A 24,067-nucleotide genomic window follows, 5' to 3' on the forward strand; every position below is an offset into this window, starting at 1 on the left:
TCTGCCTGTGAGGAGTGTGACCATTCCTCATTTCACAGCATGAGAATAAAATCTCCATACTACTGTTCCAAATTCCACCATTTGTTATCAGTGATAGAAACATCTTTCTTTATGTCAGAAAGGAGTTAAATAAATCCAAAATCCTAATCCTTTTGCTGGATTAGTCTCAGCATTGAGTCCACAGTGGGCACATTTATACTTTTATATATTTTTCTCTGCGTATGATTGTTATTTACAATGAAGATCAGCATACCATTTCATGCTAGTCTAAACCCAGAAATTTCTGCAGGCAGTCAGTTCAGACCCTTTGCTTTAACCGCAGATGGATTCCTTCATCTGAGATAGTGGGTTTGCTATACCAGAAGACTAATTTACCGGTAACTCCGTGTCATCTTTGCATAACGTTACAGAGATAGTGCTGTCCCTGATTTTTAGGACTTAGTAACAGCCAAAGGTTAGAGGGGCTTTGCCCAGGGCGTCTGTAATGTGAAGTCTTTCATTTTGCTCCATCATTGCATTTCAGCATTGATTAAAAGGTATTACCCAGCCTTGTGTCAAAAGAACAATTTAATGACTTCTTTTTTTCAGCAAAGCAGAAAAAAAGACAAGTGTATTTGATTCTGAGTTATAAGCTGTGAGCCACTTTCCACCCAACAGCTGAGACATTCAGTGACATGTCTCATGAAATTATAAACTGACACAAAGTGTATTGATTAATAGCATTAAGGTGCAGGGGAAAACTGTTCATGTTGCCTGATTGCCTGAATGGTAAAAGCCACACAGTTCCTCACATTCATTCTTAGAATCGTAGAATCAGGAACGGTTTGGGTTAGAAGTGTCCTTTAAAGATCATCTAGTTCCAACACCCCCCCTGCCCCAGGCAGAGACACTTCCCACTAGCCCAGGTTACCCAGCTTCTCTGAGCAACCTGTGCCAGTGTCTCACCACCTTCGTCATAAAAAAATTCTTCCTTATATCCAGTATAGATCTATCCTCTTTTGCTTTAAAAACATTGCTCCTTGTCCTGTCACTACAGATCTTGGTAAAAAGTCTCTCACCATCTTTCTTATAAGACCCCTTCATATTTTCAAAGGACAAAATAGGGTCTCTTTGGAGTCTTCTCTTCTCCAGCCCTCTGACCATTTTCTTGCCCCTGCTTTGGACCTGCTCTAACAGCTCCATGTTTTTCTTGTGCTGAGGGCTCCAGAGCTGGGTGCAGTGCTGCAGATGGGGTCTCACAAGAGCAAAGTAGAGGGGGAGAATCAATCACCTTGTTGCTTTGATCTGGTAAGAACAAATAATTCCATGAATGTAGTACTTCCCAGCAGCAACACTGGGTGTGATAGTGACATCCTTCCACAAGAAAATAGTAAAACATAATATGGATTTGGGATGTAATATCCAATGCCCAAAACTTAAAAAAAAAAAAAAAAAAAAGAAAAGAAAACAAACAAACAACAAACAACTTTTACGAAACAGAAAGTTGTTCTTGCTATATTGTCTGTCATCTATGCCCTGTGTACTTTATGGTCTACTTCTGTGAACAATTTATCGTGCTAATAGAAATCTCGATGCACAATAGGTCATTAGACAATCCCTAGAGCAAAAATTATCAGAAAGCATTAAATCCATATTCCTTTTCTCTAATTAGAAACAAATGTATCAGGGTCAGTGGCAGAATTGAGAACTGTGTATTTAAAAAAAAAAAAAATCAGACTACACTGCTAAGACATTACTTGTCAAGAACACAAATGTCCCAGCTCCTGAAAAATTAACCGCCACCTGCCATGGAGTTAATTGTTCCCTACTATAAAACAAGGCCACATATAACCTGTGGAACAAATACACCTTGCACTGTGCCCTGCTGTTCTTAGCCCTCAGTTGTCTAGGTGTCCCTCACAAGAGCAAGGAGTACAGTGGGACTCTGAAGATGGGATGTGGTGCTGAGTTTCCTGTTACAAATTTGGCCATGAGGAGCCAGCCTGCATCACCTTCTAGGTGTCAGTGGAGGCCTAAGATCCTGTCCTTCTAGCTCAAAATCTCAGTAAACCGGTGCATTTTCAAGCCAGTGGCATTAGGGATCCTTATCAGTCAAGAATGCAACCTTTCAAATTGATGCTGATTCTAGATTTCATTTAGTCTTGTTTCTTAAAAAACTGGAGTCTATGCAACTGCGTTGTGGTAGCAAATGCAGGTGGGTGTTACGGGCATATGCTATATCTCTTCCAAATAATTTTTGAACTCACTGTCCAACTTCAAACAAATTTCACCAATTTCTAGATATGTTACACCATAAATCTCTTTAAAATTATTTTCACTTTTTATGACCTTAAGTCATAATGGGCAAAATAATGTGATCACAAAGGCACACCTGAAAATGACCCCACAGTGCGGAATGTGAGTGCAGAAGAGTCACCCTCTTATAAATGCTTTGACTGCAAAATAACCTCTAGTCAGACCCAGACATAAACCAGAAGACAGAAAAGGTATAGGAAAAAAAATCTGCATTTGTTACGGCACTCAAAAACCAGCTGGTTCCCTGTAATTACCCTGTCGGTATTAAGTTCAAGCTACTTTCCTCTTACCCTGTACTCAGCAGATAGTATTAGCAGGCAATCGCTCCAGTGGCCTTTCCGCACCTGGGATTGTTACCAGCATCCTCCTTTGTTTTCTGGCTTTAAGGAAAGTTGCTTGCCAGACTAGCACCTTCAGAAATTACTGTTTTGTTAGCACATTTCAGGATGATCTCACAGAGAAGAAAAGCACAAGCTTTTTTTCACCACAGTTCAGAAATGCAGATTTCATGAAAGTAAAACCACCTCATATCAAGTATGCACTGTCTTCAGACACAGCTCTCAGGCAAAAATCTGTTTGATAACATGTAACTGGACCTCTCTCTGTTTCACTCAACCCTCTCTCTCAAAAGTCCTGTTCCCTGGCTAAATTCTGAGATATAGCTACCAAGTTTACTGACCTAAAATTGACCTTTCCCTACTCTTTTATTCCAATTACTGTGACAGAACCAGTACTTCATAGGAAGAGATAAGTATTGACTCATGCATACCAACCATACATGGGAATTTCCAAAGATTCAACCTGAATTAGAAACTGGAGTCATGTGACCTCAATTTTTGTTGTGTAGAAACTTGCCAAATCTCACTTTGTATTAGCATAACTGTCAAACAAAGACTATTTTATTGCCATCAACAAGGATATGAAGTCTTACAAACCCACTCATGCTTTGGAATTCTCATGTTTTAACTGTGAAGACAAGAGAAATACAAAGAAATGTGTCTGTTATATATAAAATTTTGTCTTCCAATGTATACAGAATAGGTACATGGAGACATTTTTTAGAAGTAGAAGTACACTTACTGTTGTTTCATTTTAATGTCCTAGTTCACAAACTTTTAAAGTTTAAACATTAATGTTAATTGTCTTTAAATTCCAATAAATTGCTCTGGTTAAAATTCCTTTTTAAATTACTCATATTCTATCAATCTCACTGTCTGGGAAAACAACCATCATGCTCAAAAAATTTTTTGAACTGTTTTTTTATTTTGTTTGTTTGTTTTGTCTCTCATAAAAGAAAGGGTGAGTGTCAGAGGACTTAATATATTGTACTGCTATCTAACGCTCCTTGAAGTTTTCGTTACCAAGGGCACGTATACCCAAGTCACACAGAACTTCAGTGTCAGAACCAGGAAACAAGAACCCATTTGTTCATGCTTATCCAGGCCATGGAGAGATCGGTAAAAATAGACATAATCATTACTTCTTCAGGCAAAATTCTAAATAAACAGATGGACCTTCAAAGTCAACCATATGAGAAACAGTTTTACTAAAAGGAAAAACAACTTTCAGAGGCAACTCAAATAAAAATATCTTTCAGATACTCTTTAATCCCTGACATTAACAAAAAAAAAAAAAAAAAAAAAAAAAAAGTGAAAAAACCAAAGGTTTCTAAGCAGGAAGGAAGTCCTTGAGGAAATAAGTAATGAAACAGATGCTAGTGAGAGGCATATGAAAGCACTGATCAGGAGTCAGTTTTTGTGTTGCACTCACATGCTGTTAACTTGGGCACCCACCTTGGACACTGAACTCAGCACAAACTTCTTTCAGACTCTTTGAAAGTTAGGAGCTCTGCAAAACTTACAATGTTTTTCAAACAGATATATTGACAGGTCTTATCGGAGGGTTCACTGTCCAAGCATGAGCACATCTTGGATCCAAAAGTGAAGATCCTCCCAGTACTTAAAGGGGGCCTACAAGAAAGATGGAGAGGAACTCTATCAGGGAGTGTAGGGAAAGGATGAGGGGTAATGATTTTAAAGTGAAAGATGGTGGGTTTAGATTAGATTTAGATTTAGATTTAGATTTAGATTTAGATTTAGATTAGGAAGAAATTCTTTACTTTGAGAGTGATGAGACCCTGGCACAGGTTGCCCAGAGAGGTTGTGGCTGCCCTCTCCCTGGAAGGGTTCAAGGCCAGGTTGGACGGGGCTTTGGGCAACATGGGCTAGTGGAAGGTGTCCCTGCCCATGGCAGGGGGGTTGGAACTAGATGGTCTTCAAGGTCCATTCCAACCCAAACCATTCTATCATTTTATGAAAATCTATGACCTATAGATTTTGCATGACATTATCACACAAGGAATCTGTGGAAAACTGGGAGTTAAATATAGAATTTCTGTAGCTGCATACATGCATATATATTTTTTCTGTACACACATCATAATACTATACCCTTTCAAGGCTAATTTCTTTAACTAGAATAATATGGATATTAAAAAAAAAAATGGAGCAAAGTCATAATAACCCCTCTATGAAACAGACAGTTCATCCTAATGTGTTACAGATTCTCAGATGTCTTTCACTGTAGGCAAAGCTAAAGTTTAATGTAAGTGGCATAACCTAGAATTGACCAAAAGCATGGGAAAATACAGCAGTTCTGACAGAATGCTTTCGACACAGGCATTTTAACACAAGGAGCTAATAAGGAAAGATCTTCTAGCATTGCCAATGTTATTGAGAATTTCTGGACCTCTTATTCATCAGGAAGTATCCAGAGTAAACTTCATTAAAGTACTGGTCAAAGGCTCTTATTCAGACATCTGACTGTAGAAGATATGTTTGTCTTTCTAATAAACAGGATTATTTTCACTGTAGAAATGTGAATATACTCATTTATTTTCACTCATCCATATCTATATTTATATATATATATATGTGTTTATATATACATACACATGCACACACATACATACAGGTGTGTGTGTATATATGCACATAAATGTATATAAACACGCATGCACTGGTGTTCACATCGATTCACTCTGGCAGTAATCACAAATAGTCTAGAAAGCAGTAAATGAACAAGCACCACAGACTATGTTCTCCACTTACTGAGTCTTGTAGTTTGTCACCAAAAGCATCGTTAGATCTTTTATAAAAGAAAAATGGCAATGAACAGTTCTTTGTAACAAGAGACCTCACTAAAGGTCCTTCATATTTAATCAGTTGAAAATACTAATTTTTAATTTATTCTGCATGGTTAAATGTGTAAAATGTAGACAAAAGACTATATTGTGTTTGTTAATATGGGTTATCAGATTGATTGTGATGTGTAAGGTTTAGAATTTAGGTTTATTATTATAAACTATAGCCAGTAAATGGCTAGATGAGGTTTAAATAAAATGCAATTAAATGCAACTGGATAAAAATGTGTTGTGTCTGCTTACTTTCTATTAATAGAGCATACTTATCAGTAGGCAAAGCTGATACTGTATTTGAGTTCCTAGTAAAGCATCCAATTCCACTACTAGCAGTCAGGGTATAAGTTAAAAATTCCTATTTGTTAAATTTCAAGAACTGTAAGAACATAGTTCAAGATTAATTAAAACACAAATATTTATTTTAAATTAATCAATTATATTTCCTCAGGTCTGATTCTGATGATGTTTCAGAATATTTGTTAGAATGTCTTATGCTTTTGATTTTAAATTATGTTACTCATATAAGTCAAAACCTGTATGTGAGTTTTTCCCTTGAGAATTTAACATTTATTACTTAAAGCCAAATGCTACCTCTTCTATGCATGTGAGACTTGCATACACAACTTCTAAATTGCTAGTGGGCTTCGTGTGTGCAGTTTTCAGAGCTCTATATGTATCAAATTGTCTGGTCAGTAAAAGTATCTTCTCTTCTCAAGCTGTATAAATAAAGTAGAAATTGAGAGTATCAGAAGATTAATTGAGACATGGAGCCATTAATGACCTTAAGAACACTACTATCCATAACAATCATATTGGGATTCTGGGGACAATCGAGAAACAGGACATTATTTTGAAGTATTGCTTTTCTTCACAAGGGTCTCTGTTGGAATGAATCTGTAGCTACACAATAAAAATTCACAACCAGAATAGTGACTAGTCAAACCTGTAGAAACAATCAATCAGAGCTAGAAGACAACTATGATTTGAATTCTAAGATATTGACCACGACCTTAAGTGAATGATAGTAGAAGAAACTGCAAAAATTGAATGAGCACATTTGGTGTAAGTTGTTCTTTTTCTGTATGGAAATGGCACAAACACCCTTCTAGACAAAGAATCATACATTCCAGCCAATACCACTGTCTTTCTATACAGAAAAGGTTTCTGTGCTGTTCAGTTCTTTTCTCTATGTAAGATATAACATGCCACCCATATAGACTTAACATATGGACAAAAAGAAATACCTGAAAGCCATTCTGTTTGGAGATGACTACTGACTGAGCAGCAGTAAGGAAAAATAACAATATAGGAGTTAAAATGAAAGCACAGAGAACATGGGGGGTTTTTGGGTTTTTTTGTTTTGGTTTGGTTTGGTTTTTTTCCAGTAACCAAAAAGAAATCCTGATAATTGTTTTTCCCCTTTATGAAAGTCATCAGTATTTGAAATCCTCTACCCTTGAATATCAGTGATAGCACTAGCAGGTATATTTAAACAAAAATAAAAAGGAAGGTCAGATAAAGAGCAAAGACCCAGCTAACCAAAAAATCTTCAAAGAATTAATGAATATGACCTGATTTCATGCCCAAGATCCTGGCAGACTATCCTGCTGACTGAAGAATGAATCTATTATTACTGTTAAACAGCTTTTATACTACTCCAGTGATTGCATGAAACCATTAAGTTATAGCCTCTATTATCCTAAATTTTTTAGGGCAACTTAAATGATTTATGTACTTACTAACTGAAATGATGACACACCATATTCTCTAAATAAATGTTCTTTGTTCTAAGGAAGCATATCAGTAGGAGGTTTGATCTAATAATTATCCTTAAAATATTAGATTTTGAAAGTGGGTATATTCTGGAAATAGGTTGTAGTAATGTTCACAAAAAATAAGATTCACTCTTCTCCTTGCTATTTGAGTTTCCTTGGGATCTTTAATCAAATACACCAAACAAATAAGAAGAAATACAAAGAGAGATTGTCAAAACACAGACTCCTGCAGTGTATTATTAAAAAAAATACAGAAGGCAATCTTGGCATCGATATTCTCTTTTGTTGCCAAGCTAAAACATGCTTGTGTTCTTGTCAAGCTGACTCCTGAGAACACTCTTAATCCTGCTGGCCTAGCCAGCACTGTTCCCTATTAGCCTTTCCAATGCTAGCACTTGTTTATCTCACAGAGAGAAACTCTACCTTTGTTTTGAAACCCAGTAGTTTAATACTGAGACAGCAAAATGGAGTGAGGGGATATGGGGTAGGTCTGACCCTGGTCAGTGGCAAAACAGTGTAAAGATTTTGGAATGCTCTAGGATTAGGCTCACAGATGAATTTCCTCTTGTTCACTAAGATTTCTACAAGATTCTGTAGGAAGCCAGAATATCTTAAAAATACCCTGTTTCCTCAGCATCTGGTCATGCTTTCCCCAAGACCTTCAAAGGTGGACTGAGGGCTGATGTTGTGGATCAGTGTCAGAAGTGAGCTTGATTTATTCTGTGCTCTTTGAGTGGTAAGTGTTAGCACTTTACCTAGAGCAGATGACTTCTCTGCTGTGCTGCCTCACATAAGTAACAGAGATGGAAAGAGAAGGACAGCTTGGGAATCAGAACTCCCTACCTCTCTTTGGATGTTCCTGCCCATCTCTGAGCCCCTCATGTCTGTCTGCCCTTCTTCATGGGCCACAAGTATCCATAGGAACGTCAGTGAAAGACTATTTTGCCTTTGCGAACATCCATTCTACGTACTTGTCAACCCCTTGAGATTACTGGTAAACTAAACTAGGCTGCAGTTACAATTTAGCTGAAAACATTTTTGAAAGTTTTCTGTTATGTATACATAGCTTCTCAGTTTAAATTATCCGCTCCTTATTTCCACCTTTTCAGAAACATGTAACTTCCAGAGAATTCCTTGGATAGATAGATCAAGAAACTAATATAATTCTGATAATAGGAATTGCTAATTGTAAAGCATCACTACCTGATAGGTATTTAGACCCTAAAGGTAAAACTTTCTTATGAAGGAGATGTGCATTTGAAACAAAGGACTGGAAATCAGATTATTTTGGAGAACATTGTCCAAATATTGCTAGAACTGGAAATATGGTCATTTAAAACCTTTATTTTGCTCAGGTATGTACTTATGCAAGCAGTTCTACCAAAGCCCAGCTAACTAGACTAAGAGAGGCTGTTAAAGTATATCACAATCAGAAATGAAACTCAATGCTATTTTTCAAATCCAGACATTCTTTAAAAATTACCTTTTTTTTTTTTTTCCCCCCTTACATTAATTCCACTGCAGGAAACTACAGTGTTTGATTCCTCAGGACTAAAATCAGCATATTTTTGTTCTGTGTACCTACAGTGCCTATAATAATGAGACCATTGTATTGGACTACAAATATTATTTTTTCCAGTGGAAACCTATCAATACACAATCCTAGAAATTGTCTCTGAGCTGCTCTTTCTGTCCCCAGCCTATGAGCCACTGGATTTAAAAAGAAGACTTTGTGCATTCAGTAGTCTAGCCTTTCATAGACATCCTGAGAATGATGATCTATCTGATTACTGTACCTTTTATCCACCAGGTTGAATGGAAAATTCCCTAAAGCAAGCTGGCCAATTACAGTGCAAGCCAGAAGCGATTTACTGATACAGTGAATTTTTTGAAAAGGCAAACAGAACTGTTCCTTTTGTTTATTCCCGACTGATACAGCAATTGTGGAACATAAACTTGCTTGCTCTTTGGTGCATTTATAATCCCAGATCTCAGCTGCCCAGCAGTGACACTGTGCATGCAGTTCAATGCCCAAGGAAGCAACGGCTCTGAAGAACTGAAGGCAATGGTTGACCAGTTTGCTAAGCTACCTGATGAGAGCTACCTCACCATTGCCCATTAGAGCTACAGTTTGCTGACTACAGACCACTTCTTTCCTCAACTGCTACAGTACGAATTTGCCTCATTCCTTTCTTTGATATATGATGTTCCACTCCTCTGTTACTACCTTCCTCACCTTTTGTAGTTTTTGTATGTGATGTTCTGTGTTAAGGAAACTGAGGTTCATGTCTGAAAAATGAGCTCCTGTCTTTTTGAAATAAGACTGCTTCTTTGAAAAGGCAACAGGACCAGTACCAAATGGGCCCTTCCAAAACATGGTGCTGATGGTTTCTAGAGTACAATCATATATAACAAAAATAACAGCATCAAGAAACACCATATCATTGTTTCCTTAATCTTTTGAAAGGTATGATGGTAGACATCTCTTTTCAGCCCTGCATTTTACAGCCAAACATTGGTACTGGAAGAAGTTACTGAAGACGTTATATTATTTCTTCTCAATGCCTTAAAATTCCTAAATTATCAGTTCAAAGCAACCTCAGGAAAAGCACAAGGAAATGTCATTCCAGACCACTGAAAATCACAAATCAGGGCATGGTGATGTGTACCTTCACAACTGAACCCCCTAGTTCTTTTATTAACACTGTCTGTCAGGAGTATACATGTGTCAGGAAGTCTAGTGACAACTGTGAGCTAAAATTTATTGATAAGGAATAAAAACCATAACCGGCTTTGATGTTGGCTCTACTTAACTTCACACACAAGTATTAAAACTTACTAGTGAGTGTTCTACTACAATCTTCAGTCTTGCTCACTTTACCCTATAGGTTCTGTTACCAGAGGATTCAGAACATGTAAGAGGAACCCAGTATATTTTAATATAAAATAATCTTTTAATTTTCTCATACTTTTATTTTTTTAGTTGTTCATGAACAAACACAATCCCTTTTAAAACAAACTCTAAAGGAACACTTCTTAAGCCACACAGTACTGTGCTGCACAGACCTAATCATTTCTGTGGGAGATTTTTTCTTCTTTTACAAACTAGTGTTCTACACTTTTTAGGGATACTTACCTCAAAGGGATATCAGTGGTTACTAAAACCTAGTTCATTGTCATAAGCATTACATCTTATAACCCTTTCCCCCCCTCTCTGTTCATAGAACTGGTAAGGTTTTGTAACTTAATACATCCCAGAAATATTTTACTCTAATGATTAGTAACCTCTAAATAAATTAATAAATAAATAACATTAAATACCTAGCCTAAATTTATTCATAGCCAGTTAATACTAATTTGGTTTTATGACAGTGATGGCTTTTGGTTTAAATTATATTTATATTGATGGGAATTGTGTCGTCTTTCAGCTCTTTTTTGTTTGTTTGTTTTTTCCTAAATGTACCAAACATTTCTTAAAAGAAAAAGCTACATTCTTTTTTCCTCTGATTTTTCACATCTGTTTCAGACTTTAAATCATTTTGCTTGAACAAAACTACACAGTATCCCTGAGGAGATTTCCTCAGGACTTTATTTAATAGCATGAATACCTCCCTATCTTTGTAGAGTTTACCTCTTCTGATACAATGTAGGTTCTTTGCATAATTTCATAATCACTCTTTCCATCCTGGTAACCTCTCATCTCATTCTGTTTGGACTGAAATTCCTTTGTCTGGGTAACTGTTTTACATAAGAGGCACAGTACTCCCATTGTGTATTAAATAACAAATGATAAACTCGGTTTTCCTTGCAAAAAAAATTACTGATATTAACTACAGGAACCACCTTCCATAAAACATTGACACAGCATTCCCACTAATTTAAAGGTTTTCAGCAGCCATCCAGGTGCTTTCCTGGAATTTTGCTTTATAGATCAGTAGCAATGAATGCCACCAAAAGCTATGGCAATTATTAAATATCCTGCAGCAGGATATTTCCTTCAAGGAATTATAGGAAATACCACACTGCCACATAATCAGCATAACCAGACCACCATTCCCAACTTATAACAATGGTAATATCAGTTACAATTAGTTAGTGTTCTGCAATACCTGATTAAAACATTATTACAGATATATAAAACATTATTACATATATATTTGTCTCTTTCAGCTCTATCCTGTAATGTTGAAAGCTCCTCTCCTAGGGGAGCTAAGCACACTACAGAATCAGTCTGTTTGCCCATGGACATAACAGATCTTTATTGTGTAGATTTAAATAAGCATGACAGTAGTTTTTTCTGCTGCTACCTTCCCATAATTTATGCATCCATTGCTTTTATCACACCATTGTTTTCTGCTCAAAAGGCCAGATAGGGAGATACGGCAAAGTGTAACTTAAAGAAACATAAGAAACATCAGAAAACATAAGAAGAAACATATTATGCTTAAGTTAGGACCTCTCATAAAAAATAGGGCTCAGTTAATAAGTGTGTTCCTCAGTATGAATCTTTGGCATCATCTCTACAATTTTGATCAGATTGATGAACGCCTTGTTTATAGTGACCAGGATACAAAGCTAATGCTTTTTGCCTCACTGGTATACAAAGAGCTAGGGGGAAAATAGAAATGCCAACACAGAGTCCATTTAGTGTTAACTTTTTTCTTGCTTTAGTCTCAAAGTTGGACTCCCATCTATCTAAATGCAAACAGGTTATATAATTTAAGAACTGAAAAAAAATGACTACTAGACATCATGGAAAGTAACTGTCATATATTTTTAGGTGAAAATAAACTTTGAAATCAGTCTGTCTCCTGCCATGCAAATAACAGGAAAAAAACAAGTAGCACAACATTGTTTTACGCGATAGCTGAAAAATAATGACAATGTTTCCATCAAGTTTCAAGTAATCTTCATTTTAATATTCTTTGTTGTTCTCTTTAATATGTGTTTTTCCAGTCCACTGTCCTATTATCTTGATTTTAATCATTCTATGTTTTTCATGGGCCTGCAGTATGTGACCTTGATCCTTTCATATCAGTGTCAAGCAATGGTGCAAAATAAAGGCTTCATCTCTGGCACTTAGGTATTTACAGAAATATGCACTACCTGATTTAACCAAAACCAGAATAACAGGTATTGTCTGTTTTTTAATATGATCTTGATTATAATAAGCAATCCTATTTTGAAATTAAAAAAAAAAGGGAACTTAATGATTTAATCGAGAAATTTTTTTCTACATCATTACTGTCTCTCCTGAGACTTCTACAGGAGGGGAAAAAGTAGTGGGAATCAAAATATTCTAGTCGCTGCATAATTGTTCCAGTGTTAGAAAACCAAAGTCATACAGCAGTCTTCTGCTGAAACCTCCTCCAACACATTTTAAAATACTACATGCAGTATGTGCAAATCACTACTGGTTTTATGTTATTTTTATTGAGACCATTTAATTGCTGTTAATTGTAAACACCTAGTCCCAGTGTTAGGTTGGTTGTCCTGAGTTAATTCCCACGGGCAGCAGTATTTGTTAGGTTTTGGCAAAGAGATTAATGGGTCATCTTCTGTGTATGGCTTGAATGCCATTGGTCTGGAGACATGGAAAGACAGCTGCTACTTGTCACAGTCCCATCAGTTTTGGAGCCAACTCCTTCCCCAAAAGAGAGGCACATCTTTAGGTAGTCTGCAGGTACTTGCCACATTTGTGCCATTAAAAAAAAAAAAAAAAAAAAAAAAAAAAAGTATTCAGTGATTTTCTGTCTGACCCCACTGTGCTACCAGCATCCTATCAGAAAGGATTCAAAATGGAACACAATCTGTTGGAATCTCTCACCCTATACATTTCACTTTTCTTCAGCCCCATGGATTTTGACCTGACATGAATGTTATAATGAACGGAGGTGACATTCCTCCGCCTTTACTCTTAAATTTTCAGGTCTCAGGTGTGGGCTTTAAGGGCTGAAGAGCAAAGGGAAAGGAGGCCATCCTATTAGCACTGTTTGGAATGGCACCTTTCTTTCTTGTTAATGTGATTCCACTGAGTCAATGCAGGCCTATGTTTTTGCCTTTCTTACCTCTCCATTCAAATCAGGACTGTGTCCTTGAGGGATTGTTTTCAATAGGTAAAAGATAAGTGAAGGAATGAACAGACCAATTAGACTCCAGATCTTGTAGCCTGGGAAAGCTCATAGAAAAGCAACAGGGATTAAATTTACAGTGTGAGGTTCGTAACAAGGTCGCTATGTTCTGCACTACTTGCTAATGGGACCATATTTTACAGGAGATCTTTGCAGTAAGGTTTGTATTTGGAGGACTAAATCAAAAACTGAAGCTTTTCTCTTAATTCAGGTAGCTTGTGCCTCTTTTGGCTTCCTGGCTCAGTTCTCGAAGGGAATAGGCAGAGGATAGAAATAAACACAAGAAGCACTTTCTGTGAGATTGTGTAAATTAAAATCAGTTGAAACCTATACACAAACCCAAATAAATATTAAGGATATAATTACAGATCTATAAAATTTAACAATGTTTCTGTAATGATGGCTGAGATGAGAAAAGTTATCAAAGACCTGATTGAAAGAGTTGGAATGAAATACAATTCCATCTTTCATGTTTTTAGCAAGATAATTTTGGTTCGGTGTTGACTAATACAGAATAATAGGAATAAAATATGCTGTCTCAGTCTCTGCATTATTGGCTTTACATTATTGGTCCTGACAGCTGGCTTTTAAAATGCAGTAAATATTGGGCAATGCTGTTCTGTTAAGACAAGCCACTTCATCAAGAGTATTTCCAAATCACACTTTATTTTCAAAATGTGTTTAATTTCTCTATACACCACAGAGAAGCTCACTGCAAAATTGACCTGCAACAGAGTGCCCTCTACTGCATGTATTTAGGAATTAAGTAAATTTCTAAAAAAGAAAATCTGTACTGTCTGAGACCAGCAGTTTTTGGCACAGGACACTGGACACTGGACTAGATATAATATATAATCATATACTACTCTTCTAAAGAGCTGGATACCACTAGGGAATAATAGTTTAAAATAGGTATGAAATTTGCACAAAGTGTTTCATGGTTTTAAATTAAAACAGCATGTGTCTTTCCATACCAAAATTGTCTGTGTTTATAGACTGGATAGTTACCAGGGAAGTTAAAAATTGTGCTGTATTGCTCTGCTGCAATCCCTTTCTTTTTGTTGCCAGGAGGGATCTATAATATGAAGTGAAAAAGTCCCTCTGCTTACAGATCTTTTCTCAGTTCTTAATCTCTCACGCTCCCTCATTTCTCCTCTTCTTTCTATTTGTCATCAGGTTACTACTATTAAACTACTATTAAACTCTCCTTTTCATTCCCATTTCCTTGGTAAACCTATGGGATGTTACTGAGTTATACCTCTAGCAAATGATTAAGAAGATATTTCACCGGTGCTGGCTCAAAGAGTAGAAACTGAGAGGTTACAAATGTATCATGAAAGCAACTCTACAGCAAGGCACAAATACTCAAGCAGGCCTATACTTGATGGACACTTGGACATTTTCCCATTTTTTTATTTTCTCGGTTTGAATTGGGCCAGCCTAATGCTGAGTTCTGTGATGGAGCAAACACCTGCAATTTGGGTTAAAATTCACAGTGGTCTTATAGTTCAGTCCCTCAGGGATGAGAAAACTGCTTCTCAAAACACTGATATAAACTAGCATTACACTTTTTGAGTCACTTTTGAAATGCTCTGGTTTCTACAATGAAGTCCATGTTTTGCCAGCAGTATCTGTGGAGCCACAATCTCATTCTTGAAGTCTCAGTTTATGTCTTGATAAGCCACACTGAAAACAATTGAACTGGATCCTGCTGCATGATCAAAGGTGTTCCATGTTAACCCTCTGCAATCAAAGATGGTATCTGAATACCTTAGGACATTTTTGAGCAGGTCACTAGGGCAGAGTAGAGGTTAGGTAGTAAACAATGTTTTCCAAAGCAACATAATCAATTACCAGAAGTTCTTTAAACAAAACAGAAACAACACAAGTAGGCATTTCCATAGTACACACTGCATATATGGCCTTGCATGTATTTCAGCAATGAATTTTGTGTCTATGGATTTGTTCCCGCATCTGAAACTTGCCCTTAAGGAAACCCTTGTTGATAATTTACAGCTTCTAAGGATGATATCTCTGTAATTGCTTTCCCTTTGCTTCATACCTGTAAATCTTGTATCTTGTGCTAAATCCCTGTCGACTTCTGTCCACAAAATCTGTGTATTCCTGTGAGCGATGGAAGGGTCCCTTATCAGAGAGGAGCCAGTCGAAGGGGCTTGTGGCATGCTGATCCGAAACAGCAGCAACTGCTAAAACCCAGCAATGAAGACTCAGTGCTATCCACTCCCATAGAGCCATCAGAGAGAACAATTCAGCACCAGCACTGCATCGCCATATCATGCTTCCACTGGGGACTTAGAGCCTTCATTCTCTTAGCTTTCCCTCAACACCTAGACAAAATACACAGTCAATTAGATAAGCACACACTAGGCATCCCTTGGAAGTAGAAACAACTTTCCTTTCTTTCAGCTTGAAGAGATAGTGGCCTCTACTTATTACGTTTTACATTACCATAAACCCCATTAGGCTAGTTAACAGTGGAGTGTTTAAGTACTTCAAATGCTGTGAAACTAATGTCTCCATTAACATCATCAGTAATAATATTTACTGTTGAAGGGAAACCTTCACAAATTACCAGGGAAGGGATTGTTGGGGTTTTTTCCAATAGTGCTAGTCATTAATGAAAAATATGTAACACAAGTATTATTGCCTGTTAGCATCAGTACAAAATCATTCAGCAATGTCTATGCATAAGGCTGCAGTTCAGATACTGGACAGAAAACAGATGGGTTTCAGAAGACCCTGACTGATTTCTTTTTTCATGTCCTTGGAAAAGTCACTTAGTGGCTTGTCTTCACTACAAACATAGTTAACAGCATCTTGTTATTCTGTTCAAACCAGTGTAGCTGCACCAAGAGTGACTGCATTGATCGATACACTGGAGCTACCCACAGTGATGAGTTCAACGAGTTATTCAAGCTCCAGACACTGCACTTTTGAGTATCCCTAACAGGAGCAATTGACTTTCAGTCCAATTCACTCCAATCCAATGGCTCAGCCCAGAAATACTATTTAAATGGAGCATAAACAATTGTTTTGGTGCCCAATCAAATCAAGTATTAGCCACAACCTCATGTAGGAACTCAGCGAAGACAAGCCACAGTTTCTCTCTATACCTTAGTCCCATACCTGTGAAATAAGATAATGATTCTATAGCCTGCCCAGATATTGTGAAAACATCCGTGCAAGAGCATGAAGTTCTCAGAAATACTGGAATGACAGAGGTCATGTAGATTCCTAAATATATAGAACCAATCAGCTCTTATTTTCAGTGTAAGGTAAAACAGCACAGAATTAATTAAAATAGAGTAATGTGAGAGCTTTCATTTTTCTAGCTGATGATTTGACAGGGAAAAATATTTTTTAATACACATTCACTCAAAACAACACTCATTATGACATTTTTACAGTGACCCTTGTTACGATTTTTTTTTTTTTACTTGGTGGGAAATTTTTCTTTACCATCAGTAATTTTATTTCTAAGTATATCGTAAATGAAGGATGCTTCCAATAGAACAGTTCTGCAACTGCACACTCAGTACCACCCGTCCATTATAATGGAAATGGTGTAGCTGAATAAATATGCTCTGTGCATATGTTTGAGACATTAATATTCTGAAATCTTTTGTACAGAGTATAAACATATCAGCTGCAGGAAGTTAACTGCCTCCAGAAGAACACAGAAGTTCATAGGAGCCAGCGGGAATCTGCAGTCTGAGAATATAATAATCTGTCTATACAACCAGAAAAAGAATCAAGGTTTATTGCCTTCTTAGGCACAAATGTAATTGTTTGTAATGTGATTTGGACCTGGTCCTGCAAACAATAAATGTGTACGTAAGCTCATTGGGAAAAAAAAAAAAAAAAAAAAAAAAAGACCTTATTCATATATTTCATGCTGAGCATATGCCAAAGCACTGAGTTGCGACCATAAACAGTTACAACCGTGCAGCAGTTTATGATCATAAAACACAGATTGCATTAATTTTATAAATCCTTCCAGGAGAGGAGCCTACAACAAAGATATCTCTACCTTTTTTTTTTTTATACTCTCAAGCAATCACTTACATGCAAAAAGCCTGCAGATCTGTGTATACTGTATGAAGTTTCAATATCTTTTCCCTAGATTGGTGCTTTCTTTCTTTCACAGGCTGAAGTTCACGTATGTGAGATTACACTATTGTGTAGCCTTCATCACATCATATGAAAAAGCATGAGCAGATCTGAAGCAAAACTGAAAAGCAATGGATTGCTCTCCTGGCCCATAAAAGCCAAGGTGATCATGATAAAAATTAGCTCAACATAAATGAAGATGTCAGTCACTTCCAGACAGGCCAGACCAGCTTTTGCATCACAGCAGAGTGGAAAACCACAAATACTTCTGCCTATCTTTTTTTTTACCACTCAGGAAAAAAAAATATTGCACAGTGTAGTCGTTTCCCTCCACCATCTTTTCAGAGACTAGGAAAACCTTGGGCATAATTTCTTGATATTATGTGAAGCTTCCAAGAGCATAATGAGAATTTTAATTTTCTTACCTATTGCTGTTATAAAACTGCTAGCTAAGACATAAGGTTCTATTTTTCCTAAATTATCTTTTCTATTGGAAAAATCATGTAATGGTTTAAATTACAAGAAGTAGGAGTTTACTTTTTCAGGTACTTATTAACACTAAAGTGTTTCAGGCCATTAAACTGTAATGATGACTAATTGAGTCCCTTTTGAATTCAAAATTATAATATTAGAATTGGAAAATGAATTACTTTGTATATGTAGCATCTTCCTAAAACTAGACCAAATGAGCACTTAGAAAGGAATGGTGAAGAGCCCTGCTCTATGCTTGCCTTAATGCTACACCTCGTGGCATGTCATAAATTAACCACCGGCAAAACACTGTTAGAGAACCTGCGTATTTACAGAAGAAAATATTCTCCTTGTTTTAAAGATAGATGAAGGTATTTTCCAAAAGATTATAAATATACATCTACTCCTTAGGGAGAGTGAAATAAAGTGTGCATCTCCATCTGGTACTTATCTGTCACAGTAGAGATGGACAAAGTGACATGCACACACCCACATGGGTGAACAAGACTTATCCATTTGTCTATATTGTCCAGCCATTGTAGAATCAGTCTGCATAGCATTAATTCTCATAACACCCTTGAGAAGTAAATTTTTACCTCAATTTAACAAACAGGGAACTGAAGCATGAAAAGACCAAGGCTAAATTTTTTTTTTTTTAAGATCTTAGAGGACTTTAAATGTATATTTCCTAGTAAAAGATAATTTAGAAAATGCCAGCCTAAGGAATTTTCCTAAGGTTACAGTCTCCAAAATATCTCAAAATTTTAAATACTTAGATTCTCTAATGAATGTAAATGCCCTCAAAACATTTTTAAACACCTGATACAGACATGTGGAGCATACAAAGGTTGTAGTTACAACAGCCATCACAGAACTCCAGGGAGGAATAATCTGAATTAAATTTGTGGTAGAGCACCTGCTGGTTTCAGGGTGAGATGTGAGAACTGAAAAATAGATGAACACCTGTTAAGTAACAGAGCTGGTGGATTTTAAAGTGCAGAAGATGCTCTGTAGAGAAGACATCTTCAAACAAAACTGTCATGTCAACATGCTGCCTCTTTGAAGTGCTAGCTTAGAGGACAATTATCAGGTATAGATGCTCAGCACAAATACTTTCTGTTATCCCCAGAGTTTTACCCAGTTACCACTTGCAAATGCTAGTAAGTTTTCAGCCCTTCCTCTTTGAAATTCTGAGGTTAGAGTGAGTTCAAGAAGCATAATGGGCTAAATTCTTCTCTATTCAAAATCCATTGTCTCCTCATCTGCATTAATGCAGGATGAATTTGACTCAGCATGGTCTGAAAATACCATAGCTAAGTCCTAGTTTTCATAAACATGTAGAGTGTGCTGAAGAGTGGTAAAATCCATGCATTTACATCTTCTGAAAATATAATGCTGGCAAGTACAAAACAAACATTGTGGCCACTGGGACAAATTTCATCAAGCTTCAGCTGTGAACAAGAACACAGAACATCTGTAGTCTTTTTGTTGTCAACCTATTGCAGGGCAAAGCCCACCAAATGCAGTCTTCCTTTTTTAAGGTAAATAATTTTTTTTTAACATTTGAAATGGTATTTAAATACATATGTGTAGTTTATGAACTTACTAAGCTACTTATCTAAAACAGTACAAATTGCAATGTCTGCTTGATTTGTGGGTTGAGCTCTCTTGCTTACCGAATATTAATTGATAACTCATGTATATTAAGATATACAGAATAATATAGGGCCAGCCCAAATGTGTGGACAGCAATGTTCAAGAAAAAGCAAATCAATGTTTAAGTCCTTTCTAAGGTGGAAATATTATAAAATTTTCTCAAGGAAACCTTACTGCATGCAATCTTTTTCTTTTTTCTTTGTTTTTTTTTCCCTAAGAGGTGACAGTCATGTATAAAACGGATGTGCTAATATACAGTTGAGTTATAGCTACTAAATAGATCACTGCTGGTTCAGTAGTGGAGTAACTTTTTATATAAGAGTCAATAAAGTTGATATTAGGTATCATCAGTAGCTTTTTTGGGCCACATCTATACCTGCAGTTCTCAAGAGTAAAAATACAGTAACTGTACCCTAAATGTACAGATATTTTAAATAAGACCGGGGCATTCAGCATTTCTCTCTATCATGCAAGTCTGGGAGGTGCTGTAGCCTTGGTCTGAGATGCTCCCTCCTCTGTTACACGTGGAACAATGCCCTTGCAGTCTCTGTCAGCATCACAGAAATGAGCACAGCCTTGCCTCTATCACTTCCGCTTTCTCCTCGCATCTCATAGAGATCTCCTTCTGACAGTGGAGATGCAGAAGACCAGGATCTCTCTGAAGCCCTTTGTTTTTTATGCTCAATAGAATTCCATTAAAATGTTGAAACATCCCAGCCCTCCATGGAAAGTTGAGAATCCTCTATGTTGAAGTCAGATTCTCCTGGCTGTAACTTCCCATAATGATGAAATAAAAATTTGAGATTGTTATTCTCAGCCATGTCCTTTCAAAGGAAAGTAATAAGTAACTTATCAGGCAACACTATGTTCATCTCTCCACAAGAGTTGGAAATCTTCATGTCTCTAAGATGGTGCTATTTTATGCAAAACACAAAGCCTAGTTTTCTTTTAACTAATCAAAATAATAATTAATAAGTATATATCCCTTTAAAAACAAAGAACAAAATCCGAGAACAGATGTGAGGAATACAACCAATTCTGTTTGTATGTAGGTAGATTTCAGTAAGATCAGAATTTTATCATTTATGAGGTTTTTGGTGCTCCATCCCTCCCTCCATTCACTTACTAGCCTTTGGAATTTCAAAGTTACTACCTTTAATAAACTACAGTACTAAGTGTAACAGGGTACACTTGATATTTCTTTCAGAGTGCACATCACAGTAACCAGGAATGAAGTAAATTCTTTGTTTTCTAACTACTACACAAAATTCTCAGGGATGCTACCAATGACTTCAACTCTGCATCAATAACAAGAAAGACTTTATTTGCTGCAGCTGGATGGAAAGCAGTGAAGCTCATAGAAGGCAAGATAAGCCAGGACCATTTTTTTCAAAGGTATTCTGACACTGAAAAATGGAAAGAAATTTTTCATAAAGAATAAAACATTGGTGTGAGTCTCAGGTATTACTCTTAACTGCTATAAGACCCTGGGTTTATCACTATGTCTCTGTTCTCTCACTTCCTCATCTGAAATGTGATGATCACATTGTCCACCTTTGTAAAGCACTACAGGGCCTACTTATAATCAGTGATTTTTTTTTTTTTTTTCCAAAAAGCAATTTTTCGCATGTTAACAACTTTAAATGAATAAGACCCAGGGAGGCATCTGTTCTCGAAATTTTCACAGTCCAGTGTAAATGAAACAGCCATGAAGCTGATGATGTGCTGTCGAAGAAAAGAGCAGAAAGTGCTGCAATTGGTATCAGCCACAGAGGAGGAGAGTATAGCAGTGCTCTCCTCTGCTCTCAGCCACCACAGGGATCATGTTGTTTAAAGGAAGGTACCCAAATCCACAGACTAGAGCCTCTCAAGCTGAAGGTCCTGAAGGATAGCAAAACGAGTCACCAGCTGAGGTGGGCTACTCTGTCCCATGCTCGTAGCCAGCTGTTTGACAGCAGTTAGCTTTTGCATTTTGAGAACCACCAGAAGGCTGGTGCCAAGAGAACCAACATGTACATTTGGTAGAACTAAGAAACAGAATAGGGGTTTGGGGACTTAAAGGATGGAGAGCTTTCCCTGACACTAGGTCCGATACATGAGCTGCAGGGTACAGCTTGTGCTGTTATGCAAGAATTAGAAGGGATCTGGATAGACAAAATATATTTGTCAACAGATGATTTTCAGGGTTGAGACAGCTTGTTCTCTGTCACTCACTGTGAGCTAAAGTCCTGACCTAGGAACTGTCCTCCGCAGAGACTCAAAAACAGGTATGTTGGCAAATTTGAAAAGAGAAAATAATTCTACGTCTAACATCCTTAAGTGAGTTGTACATTCCAGGCCTAAAAATAAGTGTGATCCTCATATTGGGTCCTGGCATCTGCTTTGCCTATGTGCACCCTAAAGCAACACCTTTGTTGAAATAGAGCTTCATCCACTGCCGATTTTCAGCTTTCTTCTCTCTTCTCTATGAGAGACAAGGACAAGACCCCTGTGACTATGTCCTCAAAAACTGAAACAGAGAACGAACAGGATGTCTGGTGGTTTGATGTGGGGTTGTTTTATTTTTTTATGTGTAAAAGCAATCCTGCTATTTTCTCCTCATCCTAGCCTTCAGAGAAGATGAGCAAAAATAAAATGCACCCACAAAAAGAGGGAGAGTGCATATCAGCCTGACTTCTGCAGCCTTCATGGGGTCTGTCTAGAACATGTGAGCTGATTGCTGCAGGTTACAGCTATTGCCCGTGAAATGTGCCTGGATGTTTGCTCTGTCCCTGAAGAATTCCACTCCTGCAGGTGCCTGTGAGTCTTTAATTGGATGTACCCATGTGCTTTCTATTGCATCCTGCCACAGCTAGTGCCAGTCTCCTTAGCACTTGAAGTATGCACTGCTTGTCAGGTGTACTGAGGTAATTGTTATAATGCCTGATATTTGTAAAAGACCTAATTTTTTCCTTTGCTGCCCAGATCATGATGTAAAATTCCCCCAGGTGCTTTTTCAATCTGTTAATCTAAATTCATCCTCCTGTGCAAATGGATCTTCATGTGTTTTAGCTGATGACGTAGGGCAGCATCCCAATACTGCAATTTCAGTCTTTCTGCCTTAATGAGTGAATCTGTTCTTGTAAAGAAGACACGGAGGGGAAGAAATCAGCTGTCAGGACCCTGAGTGCACAAATGGGCCTCCCTCATCTGGGACCTCCACCCACCCGTGGGGGCTGAAAGGGGGGTCCTGGACCTTCATACCCTGACTGGGTGGTGCTGGTATGACTGTCCCAGCCCCCACATCAGCCCCCGGACTCTCTGGCTGGACCTCAGGCCTGGCCACACACATCTTTGCCTGGAGATCACCGTCCCACAACTCAGCTTCCACCTCGGCTGCAGATGCTGGCTGCCTTAGCCCTCATTCTACGCTTGTGAGCCAAGAGGAGCCACAGTCCTCGACCACGTAAAGTCAAAGCATGATGTTTGTGAAAGGACATGAGGCACCCAGATGCCTCAAACATCAACTGTGTAGGTGCATAACGGAGAGAGAGAAATCCACCCAGTCTTCATCGTGTCTCAGTTCCTTATCTTTAAACAGGGGTAGTACCCAAGTCCCTGGCAGATAGCATCCATCAGTCACACAAGGAGACAAAATGAAGTTCATTTCTGGAACAGCTAAGCAGGACCCTGACTGAGCCCTGACTTTCAGCTGACAGACATCCAGGATGCCGCAAAGCCACAGAAAAACGTGCTCCTTCAAGAGCTTTAAACTTGCTCCAGGTTGACTGTAGGATGACTGTAGGATGTAAACTTGACTCCAGGATGACTGTACTTTAGCAATCATAAAGTTCATAGGGGATGAAGTCTTCATCTTTCAAAGTCCATGAGTGCACATGGACTGTCTCAATTGCAAAAAATCTTTGCATGTATAACTGTGACACTTCAGTCTTAAGTCACTCTTCCATTGCACAAGTTACATTAAGCACTCTCTCAAATTGTCCAAAAATTTTCAGCTAAAACAGCTGAATGTAAAGAGTTAGAATGGAAACAGAAAAATCCCTCTTTGAATAAGTTTGGGATCTGTGCTACAGGAAAAGAAAAAGAACAGCATAGGGAAAGTTTCTGGTCCGGTATTTCCTCAGGCACAAGCTGACATCTATCACTGTGACACGAAATTTTGCATACTGGAGCATTCATGTTTGTAGAAAATCCTAATGGCAGACAGGTATTTAGAAGCCTGGATTCCAGATTACTGGAATTTTTTAAAACTCAGTGTTTAACTTAAAAATGTTCAATATGCTCTGCTATGATAATCTCGTTGGGTGCATTTTAATGGCAATTAAGTCGGTCCTTAGGATTTGCAAAGAGTACACCCTAAAATTAAATGTTAAACTATCACTGGAAAGTCACGAAGTAGTAGTCCTAGT

General features: G+C 37.5%; 1 protein-coding gene across 3 annotated transcripts in view; it reads right to left on the reverse strand.

The window, feature by feature from the left end:
* Positions 1–24,067, reverse strand: part of BRINP3 (BMP/retinoic acid inducible neural specific 3) — a 241,002-nt gene that overhangs the window by 207,122 nt on the left and 9,813 nt on the right. For 2 of the 3 annotated variants that reach the window (XM_074908307.1, XM_074908308.1), the window contains exon 2: positions 15,463–15,748. In XM_074908307.1, coding sequence (XP_074764408.1) covers positions 15,463–15,698 — 236 coding nt within the window. In that variant the 5' untranslated portion in view covers positions 15,699–15,748. Of the gene's footprint in view, positions 1–15,462; positions 15,749–24,067 lie in introns of those variants that run through there. The other variant, XM_074908310.1, reaches the window with a different exon arrangement.

The sequence above is a fragment of the Athene noctua genome, chromosome 5 (assembly GCF_965140245.1).
Source record: "Athene noctua chromosome 5, bAthNoc1.hap1.1, whole genome shotgun sequence".
Lineage (NCBI taxonomy): Eukaryota > Metazoa > Chordata > Aves > Strigiformes > Strigidae > Athene > Athene noctua.